General features: G+C 37.6%; 1 protein-coding gene across 2 annotated transcripts in view; it reads right to left on the bottom strand.

Moving 5' to 3' along the window:
• The window catches only part of PSPC1 (paraspeckle component 1), a 109,112-nt gene that overhangs the window by 87,219 nt on the left and 1,023 nt on the right, over nucleotides 1-20,870 (bottom strand). For both annotated transcript variants that reach the window (XM_006927147.4, XR_002739420.2), the window contains exons 2-3: nucleotides 12,676-12,977; nucleotides 840-935 (exon numbers count right to left, since the gene is read on the bottom strand). In XM_006927147.4, the coding sequence (XP_006927209.1) occupies nucleotides 840-935; nucleotides 12,676-12,977 (398 nt within the window). The remainder of the gene's footprint in view (nucleotides 1-839; nucleotides 936-12,675; nucleotides 12,978-20,870) is intronic.

Here is a 20,870-nt window from a genome sequence, read left to right on the forward strand (position 1 = left end):
CCAAAGAGTATAAATTGGTATGTTATTTCTGGAAAACCATTTGCCAGCATTAATCAATTTTAAATATGCATACCCTCTGATCTAAGCTTTTAGACCATACATATACCTATAACATCGTATGTTAACCTTTAATACGGGTTTTGTAATTTTTGATTCCTTATTTCTTGTGTGACTCCACCACAAGAAATGTCAGCACCAGGAGGGCAGAAACAGTTCAGAGTTGCACTGACCGCACCTAGAATAGTGCCTAGCACAAAAGCACTCCATTATTTGCTGAATTCATGCATGCTCGTGTTTTATCTACCATAATGAACAAGTGACTGGTTAAAAGTAATAAAATATATTCATACAGGCAACTTATGTAAAAGTATTTCTAACATATCGAGCAAAAAGCAAGTAGTACACGAACAATACACATTTTGAAAACTGGCTATTTTTCTTTTTTACCACTAGGAGTGCTTATCTTGTGCCACATTATCTAACTAGGATCTCCCCTGCTTTACCCCCACCAAAAGTCTCCCTTTAACCTGTAATGTAACTAAAGCATACTAATTAAAAAATATTTTCATGGTATCTAAATTATATTGTGTCTCTGTCATAATTACTGATAGTCTCCATCTAGCTACCTACTCCGGTCCCAGTTATAAAAGCAGACTTTCCTAAGTTAATGTTCTGCCCATTATATACAAGAAGAGCATTCCATGTAGACCAGGCCACTCTATTAACCAGATTATATGACTGAACAGAAAACCTTGTAATCCAACAATACTTGATAATAAATGTCATGTAACATCCTTGAAAGCATGTATCTAAAAATACCTTTATTAGTAAAATCTTACTTATGATATTGTTGAGTTTTCTGCATTAGCTTCTCTGGCAAGCCATCTTCATCATCAAACTGCTCCATAGGCTCCACAATGACTGGACGAGGGGTCCTGGATAGGTAAAAAGCATAGGAATTAATACAATGTCTAGACTTAACAACCTCCTAGAAATTCTTTATACTAATTCCAAGATACATGCGGCGCCTGGGTGGCTCAGTCAGCTGAGCGACCAACTTCAGCTCAGGTCATGATCTCACAGCTCATGAGTTTATGTCCCACGACAGCTCAGAGCCTGGAGCCTGCATCAGATTCTGTGTCTCCCTCTCTGCCCTTCCCCTGCTCATTCTCTCTCTCAAAAATCATAAACATTAAAAAATAATAATAATTCCAAGATACATACTTGGGAAATTTCTTGAGAAAAATGTCTCAGAAGTTACCATATATATATATATATATATATATATTTTTTTTTTTTTTTTTTAATATTTATGAGAGAGAGAGAAAGACACAGAGCACAAGCAGGGGACAGGCAGAAAGAGAGAATCCGAAGCAGGCTCCAGGCTCTGTGCTATCAGCACAAAGCCCAACACGGGGCTCGAACTCACAAACCGCGAGAGCAGGACCTGAGCCAAGGTGCTCCCACCCCCCCCCATATACTCTTAAAATTAGTCAATAAACATTTGCTGCACCAGATACAAATGAACGTTAAAGTCAAACAAAAATGAACGCTTGTTTTTAGAGCACTGCCTATTCAAAGTGACAGAGGAATAAATCAACAACTGTGAACCTACATAACCACTGTAGTTAATTTTTACACAGCACGATGGAAAAGAATGAGCACCTGATTCATATTTTATGTATGTGGAATTATTATCCCCATATCCAACCACCTTCCAGCCTCCCTGCATCTAACCAGTCTTGTTCAGATAAGTCTTCCTAAAACCTAAAATGACATCTAAAACACACTGGCCAAGCGGCCAAGCAGCCAAGCGGCCAAGCAGCCAAGCAAATAGAGGAGAGAGCCAGAAGACACAACACATTCAAGGTGGAGGTTGGGGGAAAGAGGAGACAAGAGTGGATGATCAAAGATATGACTTGTAAACCCTACTTCTTTATTACTTTCCTAAGTAAAACAAAAGGATGGGAAAGTTCACTGAGGAAGACAAAACAGGGAAAGGAAATAGAATGGATGATATGCTGACATCAAAATTTTCCGGGGCGCCTGGGTGGCGCAGTCGGTTAAGCGTCCAACTTCAGCCAGGTCACGATCTCGCGGTCTGTGAGTTCGAGCCCCGCGTCAGGCTCTGGGCTGATGGCTCGGAGCCTGGAGCCTGTTTCTGATTCTGTGTCTCCCTCTCTCTCTGCCCCTCCCCCATTCATGCTCTGTCTCTCTCTGTCCCAAAAATAAATAAAAACGTTGAAAAAAAAATTAAAAAAAAAAATTTTCCTTGCTATTAAGAATTTTATAGCCAAGAGCAAGATTTAAAAACTATACCACCAAAAGTACCCATGTGTGTTTGGTACAAACATTTTCTTGTAGCTTTGACTGGACTCATTTCTAAAATGATCCAACAGTATTTTTACCATTTTTTCCAAATTAGCAAATACCAGGACTGATGTGTTTTCAGTGATAACTGAATGCACTGGATTCATTTTTGTGAAAGTGGCTTTGATGGCCTGTCCAAGGAATGGATTACAGATGATCGGCTGGATGAGAAGCACCCTAAGGATTTATAGATCCTGTCAAACTGTTGGTGATGACATCATCATTGGCACACCTGATATGTTGTCACTGCTACCATCACAGTCCCCTACATGTCATCTCTAATAATACCTCTGGAGGGCCTGGCTGCCTAATCCAGTAGAGAAGAGGCTTTGGTTCTTCCAGCTCCTGCCTCCCAATTATCACACTCAAAATATAGCATATTCATTTGACAGGATTGAACCATCATCTGTACATGAAGATCCACATCAATCTTTCTTATGATCAGTGCCTTCTACTGATAACAGAGCACCTCCTCTGGTACTTGCAGATGTTTTGTTGATTATGTTCACCTTTTGGAACTATGTAGGCCTAACCACAAATAAAAAATCTTTGCCTAAGTCTTAAAAAAAAAAAAAAAAAAGAAAGAAAGAAATTTTGTTCCTATCAGTCTCTTACCATGTAAGTAATAGTAAAATCTATACTGCCTTCAGAAAAAAACAAATCACTTAACTTTTGCAGCTTTAACATAAGAACTAAGAAGTAAAGGGGCTTTCTGGATTCTAAAAGCTTCCCTTTGCAAATAAAGATCCTGAGAGTAACAAAGATTTCAAATTCTAAACTGTTATTAAAAACGATTATTAAAAATGATTCCTGGGGAGCCCCAAGCTGGCTCAGTTGGTGGAGCATGCAACTCTGGTTGCAGGTTGTGAGTTTTGAGCCCTACACTGGGTGTAGAGATTACTTAAAATCTTTATTTAAAAAAATTATTCCGGGACAAATGAAGACATTTTAGGCAGAATAAGAAATAGAATCAAGTGCGGAATACCTTGGGGTGACGATGAGATTATAGAAACCACAGATAAATTAAGTGGGAACCCAAAAGAAAAGAGCCTTACAGGCCTCAATTTTAAGGGTGAGACCTCATATCTAACATCTAAAAGCAGAAGTGTAATAAAGAATGAGTGGGGGGCCTGGGTGGCTCAGTTAGTTAAGCGTCCAACTTCAGCTCAGGTCACGATCTCGCGGTTCGTGAGTTCGAGCCACATGTCGGTACTCACACTCCCCCTATTTCAATACCAGAAGGCCTCTACCATCCAAAAGAAAATTCAGAAAAGGAGACTCAAGAAGGAAAACGTACAAAGCAAATCATCACGCTCAGAACATGACAGAATTACTTAGAAATGACAAAATTAATTTTATGAAGTCAAGGAAATGATGAACAAAATTAGAGAATATAATGACATCTCTACTATACTCCCAAATAATGCTGAGTTTGTAACAAAAATTTTTCAATTTTCAACATACGAATATGGGCCACCAGACACAAGACATCAGAGTGAATACAGCTCTCTGAGACAGAACTTAACCAATACATACAAATGTTATGGGGCGCCTGGGTGGCTCAGTCGGTTAAGCGGCCGACTTCGGCTCAGGTCATGATCTCGCGGTCCGTGAGTTCGAGCCCCGCGTCGGGCTCTGTGCTGACAGCTCAGAGCCTGGAGCCTGTTTCAGATTCTGTGTCTCCCTCTCTCTGACCCTCCCCCGTTCATGCTCTGTCTCAAAAATAAATAAACATTAAAAAAATTAAAAAAAAAAAACAAATGTTATATATTTATACCTACACCTAGGATTCCATTTCTAAAGAGATACATGAATAAGTGAGCAAAGATCAGGCAGTCACAACCACGTTCATCACATTACATAAAACAAAAAGATCATGTGTAGTGTTCAAAAGATGTCCTTAAGAGACTCTTATTTTTGTTCGTTGGGCTGTATGTTAAAATGTGAACATTTATGGTTTCATTGTATGCACCACTGCCTGTAAAAATTCCTTTTGTCCATTATCTCACACATCTTATTTATTTCACTTTGATCTGTGTTAAAAAAAAAAAAAAAGGATTGTGTTGTTTTGTTTTTGAAAACATTTATTTTGGGGATAGAGAGCACGAGTAGGGGAGGTGCAGATAGAGAAGGGGACACAGGATCCGAAGTAGGCTCGGCGCTGACAACTAAGAGCCCACTGCAAGGGTCGAACTCAAGGATGGTGAGATCATGACCTGGGCCAAAGTCGGATGCTCAACTGAATCACCCAGGCACCCCAAAAAAGTTTTTAAAACCTAACATAAGTTCTGTTTATAGGTATAATTACTAAATTTGCTCTTTTTAGTAGTGTAGAAAAATATTTCATAGGTATAAAGACTAAAAGGAAACAAATCAGTGATCAACCATTAATGCTCAATCTGGAGGTTCTTATGTGTAGAGTTTCTTCTTCTCCTCACTCTGCTCTAAACTAATCCATCACTGGTTTAGCTGTAATACTACTGATAATTGTCCATAGTACGTTTTATAGAAGTCCTGTGAAATTCTACCATTTGGAAAGGACCTCTGATTATGTTTCATGAACATCTCTTCAGATTTTCCTTTCTGCTAGATATAATTTTACACAGAATAATTCACCTGTCCATGCTTTCTTCAGACATCCTTTATCATTCAATATAAAATGGCACCATTTCAGATGTATGCATGCACCATAATTTTTAACCATACTTATTGGTGGACATTCAAGGTTTCTATGTTTTCTGAAATGAAACAGAATGATTAACATAATTGTGACTGGGGTACCTGGGTGGCTCAGTCAGTCAAGCATCCTACTCCTGGTTTCGACTCAGGTCATGATTTCATGGTTTTGTGAGTTCGAGGCATCGGGCTCTGTGCTGGCAGTGCTTGGAATTCTCCCTTTCCCTCTCTCTGTCCCTCCCCCACTCACCCTGTCTCTGTCTCTCTCAAAATAAATAAACTTAGAAAAAATATATATTTGTGACTGATCTTTCCTCACTTGTTCAGGGATCTCTTTAGAAGCAGAATGGTGAGAACAAGGTGATGTGATGACTTAAAAGATGATGCAACCTTTTGTGTATGCAATTAAAAAAAGGATTATGTAAGGACAATTTGTTTCACTACTAAATTCTTACACACATACAGCATTTTTGCAGGGTTTTGTCAATTTTAGTCTTTAATATAGGTGAGAATTGAAGAGTAATGATAAACAATTCTTAGGATGATAAAGTAAGTTTTATGACAGAGGAAAAATAAAATCACTAGGACCTATATGATCTCAGATTACAAAATAACCCAATGGACCCATATGGTAAATTTTATGGAGAAAAAAAGTTTATTTAATATTCTTTTCTTCTGAAGACCTCTAATAAATAATAAAATATCAACCTTTATAAATACTTCTCAAAAACGAAAGTATAAAACTAAAACTGGACCCAAATGACACCAACGGTGTAAAAGTTATGGGTGTTTTTCTGGAAAGGTAAATAAATAGTAATTCATACTTCCACCACCAGCAGGTATGGCTAGATACCTCTTGTGTTTCCAATTTATATAAGCAAAAGCAATATTACAGTATTGTTTTTATTTAAGTATTTCTTCTTATTCTAAAAGAACCCCATTGAACAGAAAGATGTGATGAAGCAAATAATGTGATGGAAAAGTAATCCCTGGAAAGTAGGAATGTAAGATAGGAAAGGTATGAAAAAATTAACGTATCAATCCCTTATCTGCTTAAAGAGTTACGAAAATAGGCCTGAAACAGCTATCCCACCATGCTAACAGATAAGGCTGATTTTCTGTGCCTAAACTGTGCAAACAATGTGGTTTATGTTGAACACAAACCATCTAAGCTTTTTTCCTTCGTGAAGTCCTAAATTCTGGTATTTTGCCAGGTAAGTGGGAACTTAAAAAACCAACCACCCTCCACCCCACTCCTTATATATGGACATGGCTACTAGGATCAGTTAAACTTCACCTGGTAGTTAAGACTTCATTCTATTGTCTCAACTAGTTGCTGGCAGAATTAAGCCAAGTACTTTTCCAACTCAACTGGAAAAGGACTCTTGGAAAGCTTATACCTAGTTTCCTCCAAACTCTACCTGGTGTGCATTTTTCCATTACTGATTTTGCTCTGTATTCTTTTGCTGTAATAATCTTAGACGTAAAACTATATGCTAGGCCTGAGTCCAACTAGTGAATCATGAAACCAAGGAGACTTCCAAGATACACCTGTAAGCATACTTATCAAATATAACTTTTGCTGACATACTCACATTTTTATTTCCATTCTTTTTTTCTGATCAGTTTCTTAACACAAATTTGGATCGTAGCATACATCTAGTCTTGTCTTGCGTCTTTTTTTTTTTACTTGCTACATTGTTTTATTTATAGAAAATAAATATACATTTTTTTAAATAGGTTCCACGCCCAACAGAGGGCTCGAACTCATGACCCCGAGATCAAGAGCCACATGCTCTACGGACTGAGCCAGTCATGCACCCCTATATATATTTATCTACATGAATTTAAGTTTTTGAGCAGTAGTTAGCACAGATGCATAGCCAAAGGCCCTGCCATAAACAGATGTGGAGTTTGCAATGTGTTTAGTTTTGTTTGTATCATTAATGAGATATAACTCACATACCATAAAATTCACATTTTAAAGTGTACAGTTCAATGGGTTTTAGTATATGTAACCATCACCATGATATAATACCAGAATACTTTTATCGCCCCCCAAAAAAACCCAAATTCATTAGCTATGAATTCCCTATTTCCCTGAACCTCTAGTCTACTCTCTTCTCTGTGGTATATACTCCCTTTAAAAAAATTTTTCAGGGAACCTGGCTGGCTCAGTCAATAGAGCATGTGATTCTTCTTCTCAAGATCATGAGTTCAAGCCCCACACTGTGCACAGAGATTACTTAAAAAATAATAAAGGAATTTTTTTCATGAGTTACATTTCCTGATGTCATGAAATATTCTACACACTAATCCACTATAAATATGATATACTTACTCAATTCTCTATTAAGAAATTTAGATGTAGCCAATCATGATAAACCAGATATAAAGCGATACACCAAAGTTTTGAGTCAAATACTTACTTAAAATATACCTCTATTATAACAGTAAAACAACCTTAAGGTTTTTATACTCAGTAACTAAATACCTCCAAGTGACCAATTTCCATCAGCACCAGGATTCATAAAACACTCACGTGACTTCACTTTCACTCACTGGGTATTCTTAAACCTTTGCCAATACATAAAATTAAAAAAAAAAAAAAAAATAGGGGCACCTGGTGCCTCAGTCAGTTAATCATCTGACTATTGATTTCAGCCCAGGTCATGATCTCATGAGTTCCATTAGAAGGCTTAACTAACAACAAAGTTCCTGAGCAAGGAAGAGTCTCTAAAAAAAAAAAAAATCACTCCACCTATAGCACAATATGAAAAGAAAGGATGAGGCGCCTGGGTGGCTCAATCGGTTAAGTATCCAACTTTGGCTCAGGTCATGATCTCATGGTCCATGAGTTCGGGCCCCATGTTGGGCTCTGTGCTGACAGCTCTGAGGCTGGAGCCTGCTTCAGATTCTGTGTCTCCCTCTCTCTCTGCCCCTCCCCCACCCCCACTCCTGCTCTCTCTCTCAAAAAAATGAATAAATGTTAAAAAAAATTTAAAAAAAAGGGATGTGGCATCAGGCTAAAATTCACCATTTATTCGTTGTGCAATCTTACACAAATTATTTAACATCTCTGGGTCAGTTTTCTCATCTGAAAAATACAAAATCCAACATGCTTATGTTTATGACCATGATTATGAAACAGAATGGATAATACAATGTCAACACTTGCCCATTCCCTCAAAATTGTTTTTAAGTTATTCTAAAAGCTACCTGTAAGACATGGTTAATTGTTTTCCAATGCCTGGCTGTAACTTTTAAAAAATACCAATTAATCAAAGCTTGCAATGGAAAAAATACTAATCACATGCCTTGAGTATTTTTAGTTCCTTCCTTCCTTCATTAAATAATTGATTAGCTGGGGTACCTGGGTGGCTCAATCAGTTAAGCACATGAATTTTGATTTCTGCTCAGGTCATCATCTCAGTTCATGGGTTTGAGCCCCGTAACAGGCTCCATGCTGACAATGCAAAGACTGCTTACAATTCTCTCTCTGCCCCTCCCATGCACCCACTTTGATCGCGCTCTCTCTCTTGAAATAAACAAAAAAAAACTTTAACAAATTATTATTATTAGCTTAATTTGTAGCCAGGAATTATTAAAACACAGGTGCTAGAAGAGTATCGTGGTAGATGAAATAAGTCAGAGAAAGACAAATACCATAGCATTTCATTCATGTAGAATTTAAGAAACAAAGAAGAAAAAAAAAGAAAAAACAAAAAACAATCTTAACAACAGAGAGCAGGGGAAGTGGGTGAAATAGGTAAAGGGAATTAAGAGTACACTCATCTTGCTGAACACTGAGTAATATACAGAATTGTTGAATCACTGTATTGTATGTACACATGAAACTAATATAAAACTATATATTAACTGTACTGCAATTAAAATTAAATTTAAAAAAATACAGGTGCTAGGATTATAGTACTGAACAAGACCAAGTCCCTGCCCTCAATGGAACTTGGCATTCTCCTGCAGGGAAAGACCTACAAATTAAACCAGTAAATGCTATGACAAAAAATAAATTGGAGAGTATCAGTTGATACTGCAGAGGGGATGAATAAATGAAGATAAAGCAGCTTCTCTAAGATGTTTCTTAGCAAAATATGAATAAAGTGGAACAAGGAGAGCAAGCATTCTCTAAACAGAGTGTAAGACCAAAATCTCTGAGAACTGGCAGTGCTGTAAAACATATGTAAAACGAATTAAAGCTTTAGCATGAACACCTGACAGTCCCAAACAAATTGAAAAATGCTTTACATATCACCAAACTATGCTCCATGGGGCAGAAATGTTTTACACTGACCTTGTGTCCAACTCCCCAAACCTTAAAACATTTGAATACTCCCAACCAATAGTAAAGTAAATGGATACTTTATCTCTAACAGAGATAAAGGAATCAATGCAGCAATCAACTAAGGAACTTTTCCACCAAATCCAGTCTAAAGACTAAGGATGAACATCAAGAACACCACCCTGGGCAAATTGAAAGCAAAGGCATGTTAATACGGCAACAGGTTAAATGATTATTATAATTACTTACGAATATTTTTAAGTAAATGGATATACCATTCATGGACTAGAAAAAAGTCAGTATTATGAAGATGTCAACTGTTCCTCAGAATGACCTGAACACTCAACACGATTCTAATCAAAAGCCCAGAAGAACTTTTTTCAATTGACAAGGTGATTTTAAAATCAGTAAAGATGCAGGGGGTGCCTGGGTGGCTCAGTCAGTTAAGCGTCCGACTTCAGCTCAGGTCATGATCTCACAGTTCGTGAGTTTGGCCCCACAGCCAGTTTGGGATTCTCTCTCTCTGTCCCTCCCTCACTCATGCTCTCTCCTGCTTGCTCTCAAAATAAACTTTAAAAAATATATAAATAAATAAAATAAAATCAGTAAAGATAATCTGAAACTAAAGTAACATTGTACATTAATTACACTCAAATTGGGAAATAAATAAAATCAGTAAGGCTATACCAAAAAAAAAAAAAAACACAACACCCAGAACAATTAAAAAAAAAAAAAAACAAAACAATTCAGTTGGGTGACACTACTTGATTTCAAACCTTAGCATAGTGTGGGGTGCCTGGTGGCTCAGTCAGTAAAGCGTGCAAATACTGATCTCGGTGTTTTAAGTTCGAGCCCCACACTGGGTAGAGATCACTAAAAAATAAAATCTTTCTTTCTTTTCTTTTTAAAGTTTATTTATTTATATTGAGAGAGACAGAGACAGTACCTGAGCAGGGGAGGGGCAGAGAGAGAGAGGGAAAGAGAGAATCCCAAGCAGGATCCATGCTGTCAGCAGAGCCTGATGTGGGGCTCAAACTCACGAACTGTGAGATCATGACCTGAGCCGAAACCAAAAGTTGGACGCTTAAGCAACTGAGCCACCCAGGCGCCCCTTAAAAATAAAAGCTTAAAAAAAAAAGAGTGAAAGACAGTACTGGTGTAAAAGACACACCAATTGGTGAAATGAAAGAGTGCAGATTTTCTTCCCCTCGATTTTTGATAAACGGTAAAAAAGGAGAAATCATAATCTTTACAATTACTGGTGCTGCAACAAATGGCACTTATATGGAAAAAAAAAATCTACTATCTCACAGCATACTCAAAATGGATCACAGGTATAAATAAAAAAGCTAGGGATGCTGGGGTGGCTCAATCAGTTGAGCGTGAAACTCTTGATCTCAGCTTGGATCTTGATCTCAAGGTCATGCGTTCAAGCCCCACGTTGGGGTCCACGCTGGGCATGGAGCCTACTTAAAAAAAAAAAAAAAAGAAAAAGAAGAAAAAAAGCTATAAAATGTCTTAAGAAAGGACAAGAAAGGCTTTGCTACCTTAGGAAGGGAAAAAATTTTCATACAAGGATCCAAAAAACATAAATCATAAAAGAAAAAAAATGTAAATTATACTTCACTGCTTTCTGAAGAACACTACTAAGAAAATTAAAAAGCAAGCCACATACTAGGAGAAATAGTCCTAAAACAGACCTGTATCCAGATTTTTTATTCGGTAAGGCAAACCACCCAATTAAAAAATAGACAGGGACACCTGGGTGGCTCAGTCAATTAAGCATCTGACTCTTGATTTCAGCTGAGGTCATGATCTCACGGTCTGTTGAGATCAAGCCCCAGGTCGAGCTCCACGATGACCATATGGAGCCTGCTTGCAATTCTCTCTCCCTCTATCTCTCTGCCCCTCTGCCACTTGTGCTCTCTCTCTCTCTCTCTCTCCAAAATAAATATTTTTTAAAAATAAAAATTAGGGGCGCCTGGGTGGCTCAGTCGGTTAAGCCTCTGACTTCAGCTCAGGTCACGATCTCGCGGTCCGTGAGTTCGAGCCCCGCGTCAGGCTCTGGGCTGATGGCTCAGAGCCTGGAGCCTGCTTCCAATTCTGCGTCTCCCTCTCTCTCTGCCCCTGCCCCGTTCATGCTCTGTCTCTGTCTCAAAAATAAGTAAAACGTTAAAAAAAAAATAAAAAAATAAAAAAAATAAAAACTAAATTTAAAAAATAGGCAAAAAATTTCAAGATACTTCACAAAAGATATAAAAATAGACAAAAAGCAAATGAAAAGATGCTAATCATTAGTTGTTTGGAAAATAAAATTTAAACTCACCAGGAGACACTCCTATACTAGACTATCCAAAAGACTAAAACTATCAAGTGTTGGTGAAAGTATGGAGCAACTAGAACTCTCTCACTCATTGCTTGTAGGAATGTAAAATGATACAACCATTTTGAAAAACAATTTGGCAGTTTCTTATGAAGTTGAAAATTCAGCCATTTATCCCTAATTACCCAAGCCACATGAAAGTATAATGTTCACAAGAAGCCTGTACAGAAATGTTCATAGTAGCTTTATTCACAATGGCTAATAGTTGAGAGCATCTCGAACATTCACCCACCCTTAGGTCACTGGGCAAACTGTAATTATGTCCATATGGTGGAATAAAACTCTGCCATAAAAGTGAGCAAAATACTAATACAATGATATGGATGGAATCTCATTAACATTATGCTCAGCAAAAGATATGAGACACAAAAGAGTACAAATTATTTCACTTATATGAAATAACCAGAAAAGACAAAAGACAAACTAATTTATAAGAGCAGAAAGACCAATAGCTATCTAGGACAGGGTTAAGGGGCAGAGAGAAACTGCAAAAGGGCATAAAGGAACTCGTCAGGATGATGAAAATGTTCTAGATCTTGATTGTGGTGCTAGGTTGCATACATCTGTTAAAACTCCTTGAGTTCTATGTTTAAAATTGGGAACATTTTAATTCATGCAAATTATGCCTTAAAAAAACCTGAGTAAAATGTAATTCATCCATTCGTTATTTAAATATAAAATTTTACTCTGCATATAACATTCAGTAAACTGAATAAAAATCGTAATACAAATCATTTCTAAGATTCAAGTATGAATCAATACACTGAAGTCTGAAGTATGACTCTTGGAATCACACAAAAATTCCTGTTTATATTCACTATATACTTATTCAACACCTACTTACCATATGACAAGACAGTATGAACTGTATAAAGAAAGACAAGTTCAGCACAGAGAGAGAAGCCCATATGTAACTGCACAGGATGATGAGATGTTTAAAACTTACGTTGTTAGCAAGAATGCCCCATCACCACATCTTTCCAGAGCCTTTCGTGCAGGAGGTTTTGCTGCAAATTCTACAAAACCTTTTCCTGTAGCTCTACCACGATCATCCACAACCACAACAGCTTTCTCTACTGGACCAAACTGGGAAAATGCTTGCTCTAGAAGCTCATTGGAAACAACCGGCGAGAGGTTCTTGACAGTTAGGGCTGCTCCATGTGTAGCAAAACGAATTCGGAGAGGTCTGCTCTTCAAAATGGTGCCATCCAGCTCTGCTTTTGCAATTTCAGCCAGTGTTCTGGATTCCTTTTTAGGAGGAAAAATCACTTTTTAAAGATGATAGTAATAACACAAATACTTTTAAATAGTGGTTTCTAGGGAGAAGAGCTGGGTAGCTTTTGGAAATGGCTGATAGGGTCACTTCGTTTTTGTCTTTCAATTTTGGTATCACATGCATTTTATTAAGTGTTCAAAAAATAACTGTAAACATTTTAATTAGAAAATCCCAACCCAAATGTCCCAAGTCATCAAAGATGGTCTACTCATACACAAATTACGAGCTAGTAAATATTCACAGCAGTATCTTTTTTAAATCTCTTACATATATTAAGAGAAAATCATAATTACTTTTTGAGACCAAGCACCGGTTACTAGAAGCTATTACTGAACAGAATAATTTTCAGTATATACTGTTTTTTGATATTTATATCTTTTATTAAAACAACCCACCTCTCCAATGCTACACAAATCCCCTTTCCTCTTTCATTTTTTACATTACCTATGAAAACTACTATTAGATGTTAACGAGGTCTCCTGAAATACTTTCATGGGCTACACATTTCTCCATTATATTGAGAGAAGCAAACACATACATTCATGGGCTGTAAGAGTTATCTCCATTATACAGAAAATCAAGTGCACACCCGTTTATAAACTAGAAAATATGTTCAATGCTGAAACCACAAGAGAACTTCCTTCTTGAAGAATTCAAAGTTGGTATAGAATACAGACATCTAAACATAATCAACAAACAAGTTTAATATAAGTATGTTCTTTTCCTTTGTGTTGTGAGAACTCTACAGTGAGAATTTAAACAGGTTTTATATGCATTTGTAGTAAGAGTAAAAATATACTGTCTTATGAAAAAAGTCTTAAGGTCACAACAGATCTTTATTTAATATCTAAAATACAACAACTTTAAATTACTACAACTTACACAAAAATCTATAGAACTAATTTTACAAAGACAAGTCTAACCTTTTTTTTTAATGTGTATTTATTTTTGAGAGAAAGAGAAAGAGCACGATCAGAAGAGGGGCAGAGAGAGGACAAAGGATCCAAAGCAAGCTCTGTGCTGACAGCAGAGAGCCCGACACAGGGCTCAAACTCACCAACTGTGAGATCATGACCTGAGCCGAAGTCAGATGCTTAACTAACTGAGCCTCGGGGTACCCCAACAAATCTAACCTTTTTACAGATACTCAAAATGGCTACTTTTTAAAAATGTTTTTATTTATTTTTGAGACAAAGAGAGACAGAGCATGAGCAGGGGAGGGGCAGAGAGACAGGGAGACACAGAATCTGAAGCAGGCTCCAGGTTCTGAGTTGTCAGCACAGAGCCTGACGCAGGGCTCGAATGCATGGATTGTTGAGATCATGACCTGAGCCGAAGTCAGATGCTCAACCGACTGAGCCACCCAGGTGCCCCTCAAAATGGCTATTTTTAAAAAATTACTCTTAGAAATTTTTAATTAAAATTACTCTTAACATAGTAATACCAGCAAACATTTAATAAATATCTAACAGGGGATAGGCACTTTGCACCTCATCTGTCATATGACCCAACAACTCTTAAGAGGTAGATTTTAAGAATGAAGTCTTGAATTAAAATGCTGTTAGGTATGGAGTGCCTGGGTAGCTCAGTCAGTTAAGAACCTGACTTCTGAAGCTCAGTTCACAATATCACAGTTTGTGAGTTGGAGCCCCACGTCGGGCTCTGTGCTGACAGTGCAGAGCGTGCTTCAGATCCTCTGTCTCCCCCTCTCTCTGCCCTTTCTCTGCTCACTCTCAAAAATAAACAAATATTAAAAATAATAATAATAATGCTGTTAAGTTTAATTGGGAATGGGAAGGGACAGGGGGAAATTTCAAGAGATGATAACGTTCTCTATCCTGATAGTTTGAATTAAACAAATGTTATTTACCTAAAATCACCAAATTGTACACTGAAAATTTGTTCATTTTGCTGTATGCAGATGTCAAATACCTCAAAAATAATATTGGACTCTAGTTACTAGTAAGCATGCTGGATGGGCGCCTGGGTGGCTCAGTCGGTTGAGCATCCGATTTCGGCTCAGGTCATGATCTCGCGGTTCGTGAGTTCGAGCCCCGCGTCAGGCTCTGTGCTGACAGCTCAGAGCCTGGAGCCTGCCTCAGATTTTGTGTCCTCCGCCCAGTCTCTCTCCGCCTCACCCCTGCTTGTGCTCTTTCAAAAATGAATAAACATTAAAAAAAAATTTTAATAATAAGCATGCTGGAGTGTTTAAGAGTCAAGAACTGATGGATGAAAAGATGAATAGATACGTGAAAAACACATTATAAGAAAACTTAAGTATGAATCTAGATGGTGGATCTATGGATGTTCATTTCTATGTATCTGAAATTTTTCATAATAAAATGTTAGGGGTAGAAGGATAAAGAGAACTTGGTGAGGACTTTCTAAAAGTGAAAAGTGCTTCCAGAGGATGTCTCCTCTTCAGATTCAGTCAAGTATAATCACAATGTCATATATTTTGTTTTTCCACAGAGGAAGCAGAAAATCCCCAATTTTTATGTTAAATCAAGTAATTTTTTTTACAGTTGGCAATGAATTCAATTTTTAATACTTTTGAGCCAAATGAAATGTTTATGCTGTCAGGAATTTTCAATGCCATGATCCTTCTTCAAAGTTTATACTCTTCGTGGTTTTAAATAATTCCACACCGGAGTTTCTCAACTTTAGCACTATTGACATTATGGGCAAGATAATTCTGGGGGGGGTCTGTGCATTACAGGAGACTTAATAAGCCAACAGAAACAACCCCCACTTCTGACAATGAAAGATGTCTCCAGACATCGTCAAATGTCCCCTGGGAAGCAGAACCACTCCATGTAAGAACCACTGCTGTTGGAGCACCCAGGTAGCTCAGCTGATTAAGCTTCAGGTCTTCATCTCAGGGTAGTAAATTCAAGCCCTGCATTGGGCTCCATGCTGGGTACAGAGCCTACTAAAAAAGGGGGGGGGGGGGTTGCAATGCCTGGGTGGCTCAATCAGTTAAGCCTCCGCTTAACTCTTGGTTTCAACTCAGGTCATGATCTCACTGTTTGTAAGGTTTGTCAGATGGAAGGACAAAGAGCCTCCTTGGGATTCTCTCCCTTTCAGTAGGCCCCTCCCCCACTGGCATGCATGTGCTCAAAAACCACTGCTGTAAATCTCTACTAAAGTATCTGTAAAATCAATTAAAATTATGTGTTTGAAATGAAACCAAATATTTGTTTACTTCACGACTCAGAATAATGATAACGAGGTAACTTTTACTAAGCAGGTAGTATATTCCAGCTCTTATTTTATATATATTCACAAATATGTATGCATTATCTTCTACTGGTCTCATCAACAATCTTATAAAGTGGGTTTTTACTATCCCCACTTCACTTATGGGTAAACAGGCCTAGAGAGGTTGAAACAACTTGCCAAAAAATCTGGCCATTTGCAGCAACGTGGATGGAACTGGAGGGTATTATGCTAAGTGAAATCAGTTGGTCAGAGACAGACATATACCATATGTTTTCACTCTTATGTGGTTCCTGAGAAACTTATAAGACCATGGGGAGGGGAAGGGGGAAAAAAAAAGTCACAGAGAGGGAGGGAGGCAAACCATAAGAGACTATTAAATACTGAGAACAAACTGAGGGTTGATGGGGGATGAAGGAAAGGGGAAAGTGGGTGATGGGCACTAAGGAGGGCACTTGTGAGGATGAGCACTGGGTGTTGTATGGAAACCAATTTGACAATAAATTATATTTAATAAAAACAAACAAAAGAAATAACTTGCCAAAGATCTATACAAAATTCATAATCTCTACCAAATACATCATAAATCCCTCCTTTCAGCTAGTGTCCCAGCATGACTCTGTATAAAAAGTACAAGTACAGGTTCTTAACTAAATATAATACAAAAAGTATCAAGAAACTAGGTGACTATCCCAAGTTACAGATTGCTTGTAATAGGGTCAAATGATGTACATTGGATCCTTTCCAAAGGCTCATTCCAAAGCACCTGATATTTTTCTCATTGTTCAACTAATAGTTAAAAGTTCCCACCGTAATAGTACTAATCCACTGAGATAAATTGGAAACAGCCTTCAAGTCAATCAATAGAAAGTTGATCGGGTAAACGGCAGTCCATTCATACTGTGAAATACAATATGGTCATTAAAAATCAATCTCATGACATAAAAGATACCAGATATATTAAATGAAAACCTGAAAACACAACAGAGTATATAGTATGGTTTGATTTTTTATGGAAAAATGAAAGATTAACAGTGATTACATTTAATGTGTTAGGGGACAATCTTTCACTAAAATTAAAACTGTAGTAAGAAAACTTCCCTGAACTAAAAGAGCATTTAAATTATATGCTAGACAGGCCTACTAAGGAGATTGTGCAACATCTTCTCTAATGTTTGACATTCCATAAGAAACACACAGCATTTCATACTTAAAAACAAAAAGCACGAGGGGAAAGGGTTTAATCCGCGATGACTATATTAAATTCAGTTGATTTTTAACTCTTTAATTACAACAGTGGTTCTCAAACCTTAGCAAACATAAGAATAACATGGAGGGCTAGCTAAAACCCAAGATTGAGGGCCCCAACCCACAATTTCTGATTCAGTAGATCCTGGGTGGGCCTTAGAATTTGCATTTCCAACAAATTCCCAGTTAACTGATGAGGTGAGACAATTTTTAGATGGGGTAGTCAGCATTGCTAGCGTGAATAGTAGGGAATATAAGTGGCCTTCTGCTTACACTGGGAGGACACCTGAATCTGTTGGACAGGGAACACACATTTATAAATCACCGCTCCAGAAGTCTGGTTTACTAAAGTTAAAAGTAGGGGGAAGAAAAAGATAAAAGCAGAAACTGAGTTCAGATCAAACTAATACCAGTTTTAACAACATTAAACTAGCTGTAAAATGCACCACAGGGGCACCTGGCTGGCTCAGTCTGAGTAGTGAGCGGCTCTGGAGTTCGTGAGTTCAAGCCCCACTCTGAGTATAGAGATTACTTACATATATACATATAATACAATCTTTTTTTAAAAGATTATATTAATACATATAATCTTTTTTTTTAAAAAAATGCACTACAACTTTTCAGTTAATTTATCCAATCTAAATTGTCAGTAACAAGCCAAAACCTAAAAAGAAGCTTTTAGGTCTAAAATTCCACAAAATGTATCCAAAATAAACAGTCTATTTCAACCCTAAAGTACCACAAGCTCACATCATAATACCGCTTTATGATCTTATGAGGAAATGCCACTTAAATTCTTTTTCCCAACCATTACTATTAGCAATGCTGACCCTGTAACAGCTCAAAAATGTTGTCTCACCTTACCAATTAACTGGAAAATGACAACTACCAGTGTAAGACAATTTATTTGCATTTAGTATTTCCAGGGGCATCTGGGTGGCTCAGTCAGTTAAGCCTCCAATTTCAGCTCAGGTCATGATCTCTAGGTTCTTGAGCTCCAGACCCACATGGGGCTCTGTGCTGATGGCTCAGAGCCTGGAGCCTGCTTCGGATTCTGTGTCCTCCCTCTCTCTCTGCCCCTCCCCGTCTCAGGCTCTGTCTCTCTCTCTCTCAAAAAATAAACATTAAAAAAATTGTTTTGGGGTACCTGGGTGACTCAGTTGGTTAAGTGTTTGACTCCAGCTCAGGTCATGATCTTACAGTTTGTGGATTCAAGCCCCGCATCGGGCTCTGTGCTGACAGCTCAGAGCCTGGAGCCTGCTTTGGATTCTGTGTCTCCCTCTCCCTTTGCCCCTCCCCCATTCTCTCGCTCTCAAAAATAAACATTAAAAATTTTTAATTGTTTTTTAAATGAAAATATAATCTAAAAATATATATCAGATAAAATTACGCCACTATTTAGAGCCACTACACCACCACTACACACTACAGCCACTATATCATTACTTACGTTCCAATCAGGTATACACTATGTTGTTTTCCTAAGCAGAAAGATACATAACTCAGAAATATTTAAAGCTTTTAAATTTACCTGTTTATCATAGAGCTCAGATTAAACAGTAAAGTTATCCATAAAGTCAAATCTTTTAAGCTAAATTCTAATTTCCTACTGGCAAATTTTTAACATTCCTACACCAAAAAGTAACATGACAGGTTTAGAGGAGCATGTCCCAAAGGAGCAGACAACAGCAGCCCCTCTCACCTCCCCATTTCATAATCCCATTAAGACTTTTTTTTAAAAAAGAAACTAGGGGCGCCTGGGTGGCTCAGTCGGTTGAGTGTCCAACTTTGGCTCAGGTCACGATCTCACCGTCCGTGAGTTCGAGCCCCGCGTCAGGCTCTGGGCTGATGGCTCAGAGCCTGGAGCCTGCTTCCGGTTCTGTGTCTCCCTCTCTCTCTGCCCCTCCCCCATTCATGCTCTGTCTCTCTCTGTCTCAAAAATAAATCAACATTAAAAAAAAAATTAAAAAAACTAATAGCAATGAGTTGTGCTGTCCAACACAGTAACCACTAACCACAGGTGGCTATTTAAATTTAAAAGTAAGTAAAATTTAAAGTTCAAATCCTCAGGCACAAGTGCTACATTTCAAGTGCTCAACAGTCACATATGGCTAGTAGCTACTACACCGGACAGCACATATACATAGCATTTTCCATCACTACAGAAAGTTCTATTGGCAGGGCTAATAATACACTAAAGGAGAAAGGATTCTTAGTAGCTTTAAAGACAGAAAGGAATAAGATTTTTCCATGTTAAGATATTTACTATTGGCTTATTTTTAAGTGCAAGGCTCCCAAAACAAAGGGAAATGGAGTCCTACCATTCTTCCTCCCGAATGTAAACTTTAGAACAGACCAACATGGTGCCAGAAGCTAAAGACGTTGAATATGTTAAATAACATCCTTTTGGAAAGTTTACTAAAAGTTGCCTAACCTCACTTCCTTTAAAATAACTTTTGGATTTATATTAAAAATAACTTTACCAAATGACAAGCTGTTTCCCTACTGTCCTAAAGGTAATGATTTATAATTTTATGTTTAAAACGCACTGATTATTTAACTTGAATTTCAAGGACATTTTCAGGTCTCATTAATATTCTATGAAGATTTACCCTTCTCTTGAAGCCATTTAAGATTTTAGATGTTCAAATGTTCTCCCTAAAAAAAATACAATGTCACAAAATTACAATCAATTCTGTCTACATACTAAAATTTTGCCTGGGTCAATCATGAAGAGAAAGCAATTTTGAAAGTTAAAGTTCCAAAAAGAAGCTTCCACAAACTGCAAAGCACATAAAATTTGAGGGTCAAACTAGAAAGGCAACACACGCAGAAAAAGTACTTGTGTAAAAATGTCTCCAACAAAGTTATTTTCTTGGGGAAAAAACCTAGCATCTAAATATGAATTACAATGAAGCTGTGTAAGTGACACTGATTCACCACAAAGCACTCAGGAAAACTGAAGAGAGTTGATATTTGCCCTGTTAAGAAGAGTATACCCTCGCTGTTTGATGAATTTTTTTGTTCGATGGAAGGGAGGCACAATTTTTGCATGATATTGGAAAACTTTTTAAGATCTGGACTAAAAAAAAGGTAAAATGTGTACTCTTCCAGCAACAAAACATGCCCATAAAATATAAAATATATTTATATATGATTTTATATATATAATTCACCCCCCCCCCAAAAAAAACAACGTAGAAACTTCCAGAATGTTTGGGAGAGGACGCATATCACATTAGCTATCCAATAATCCAACGCCGTCCAGATACTGCAGCGTTTCAGAACTAGGCGGTTTAAGATGTGCTGCGCTGAGGCGGGGAGAGAAACGACACGGTTTACCTTTAAACGCTTCCAAGTCTGGCTGAAACCAGGGAGATCGTTCGGAAAACGTTTTT

Source organism: Felis catus, chromosome A1 (genome assembly GCF_018350175.1).
Source record: "Felis catus isolate Fca126 chromosome A1, F.catus_Fca126_mat1.0, whole genome shotgun sequence".
In the NCBI taxonomy this organism is placed as follows: Eukaryota; Metazoa; Chordata; class Mammalia; order Carnivora; family Felidae; genus Felis; species Felis catus.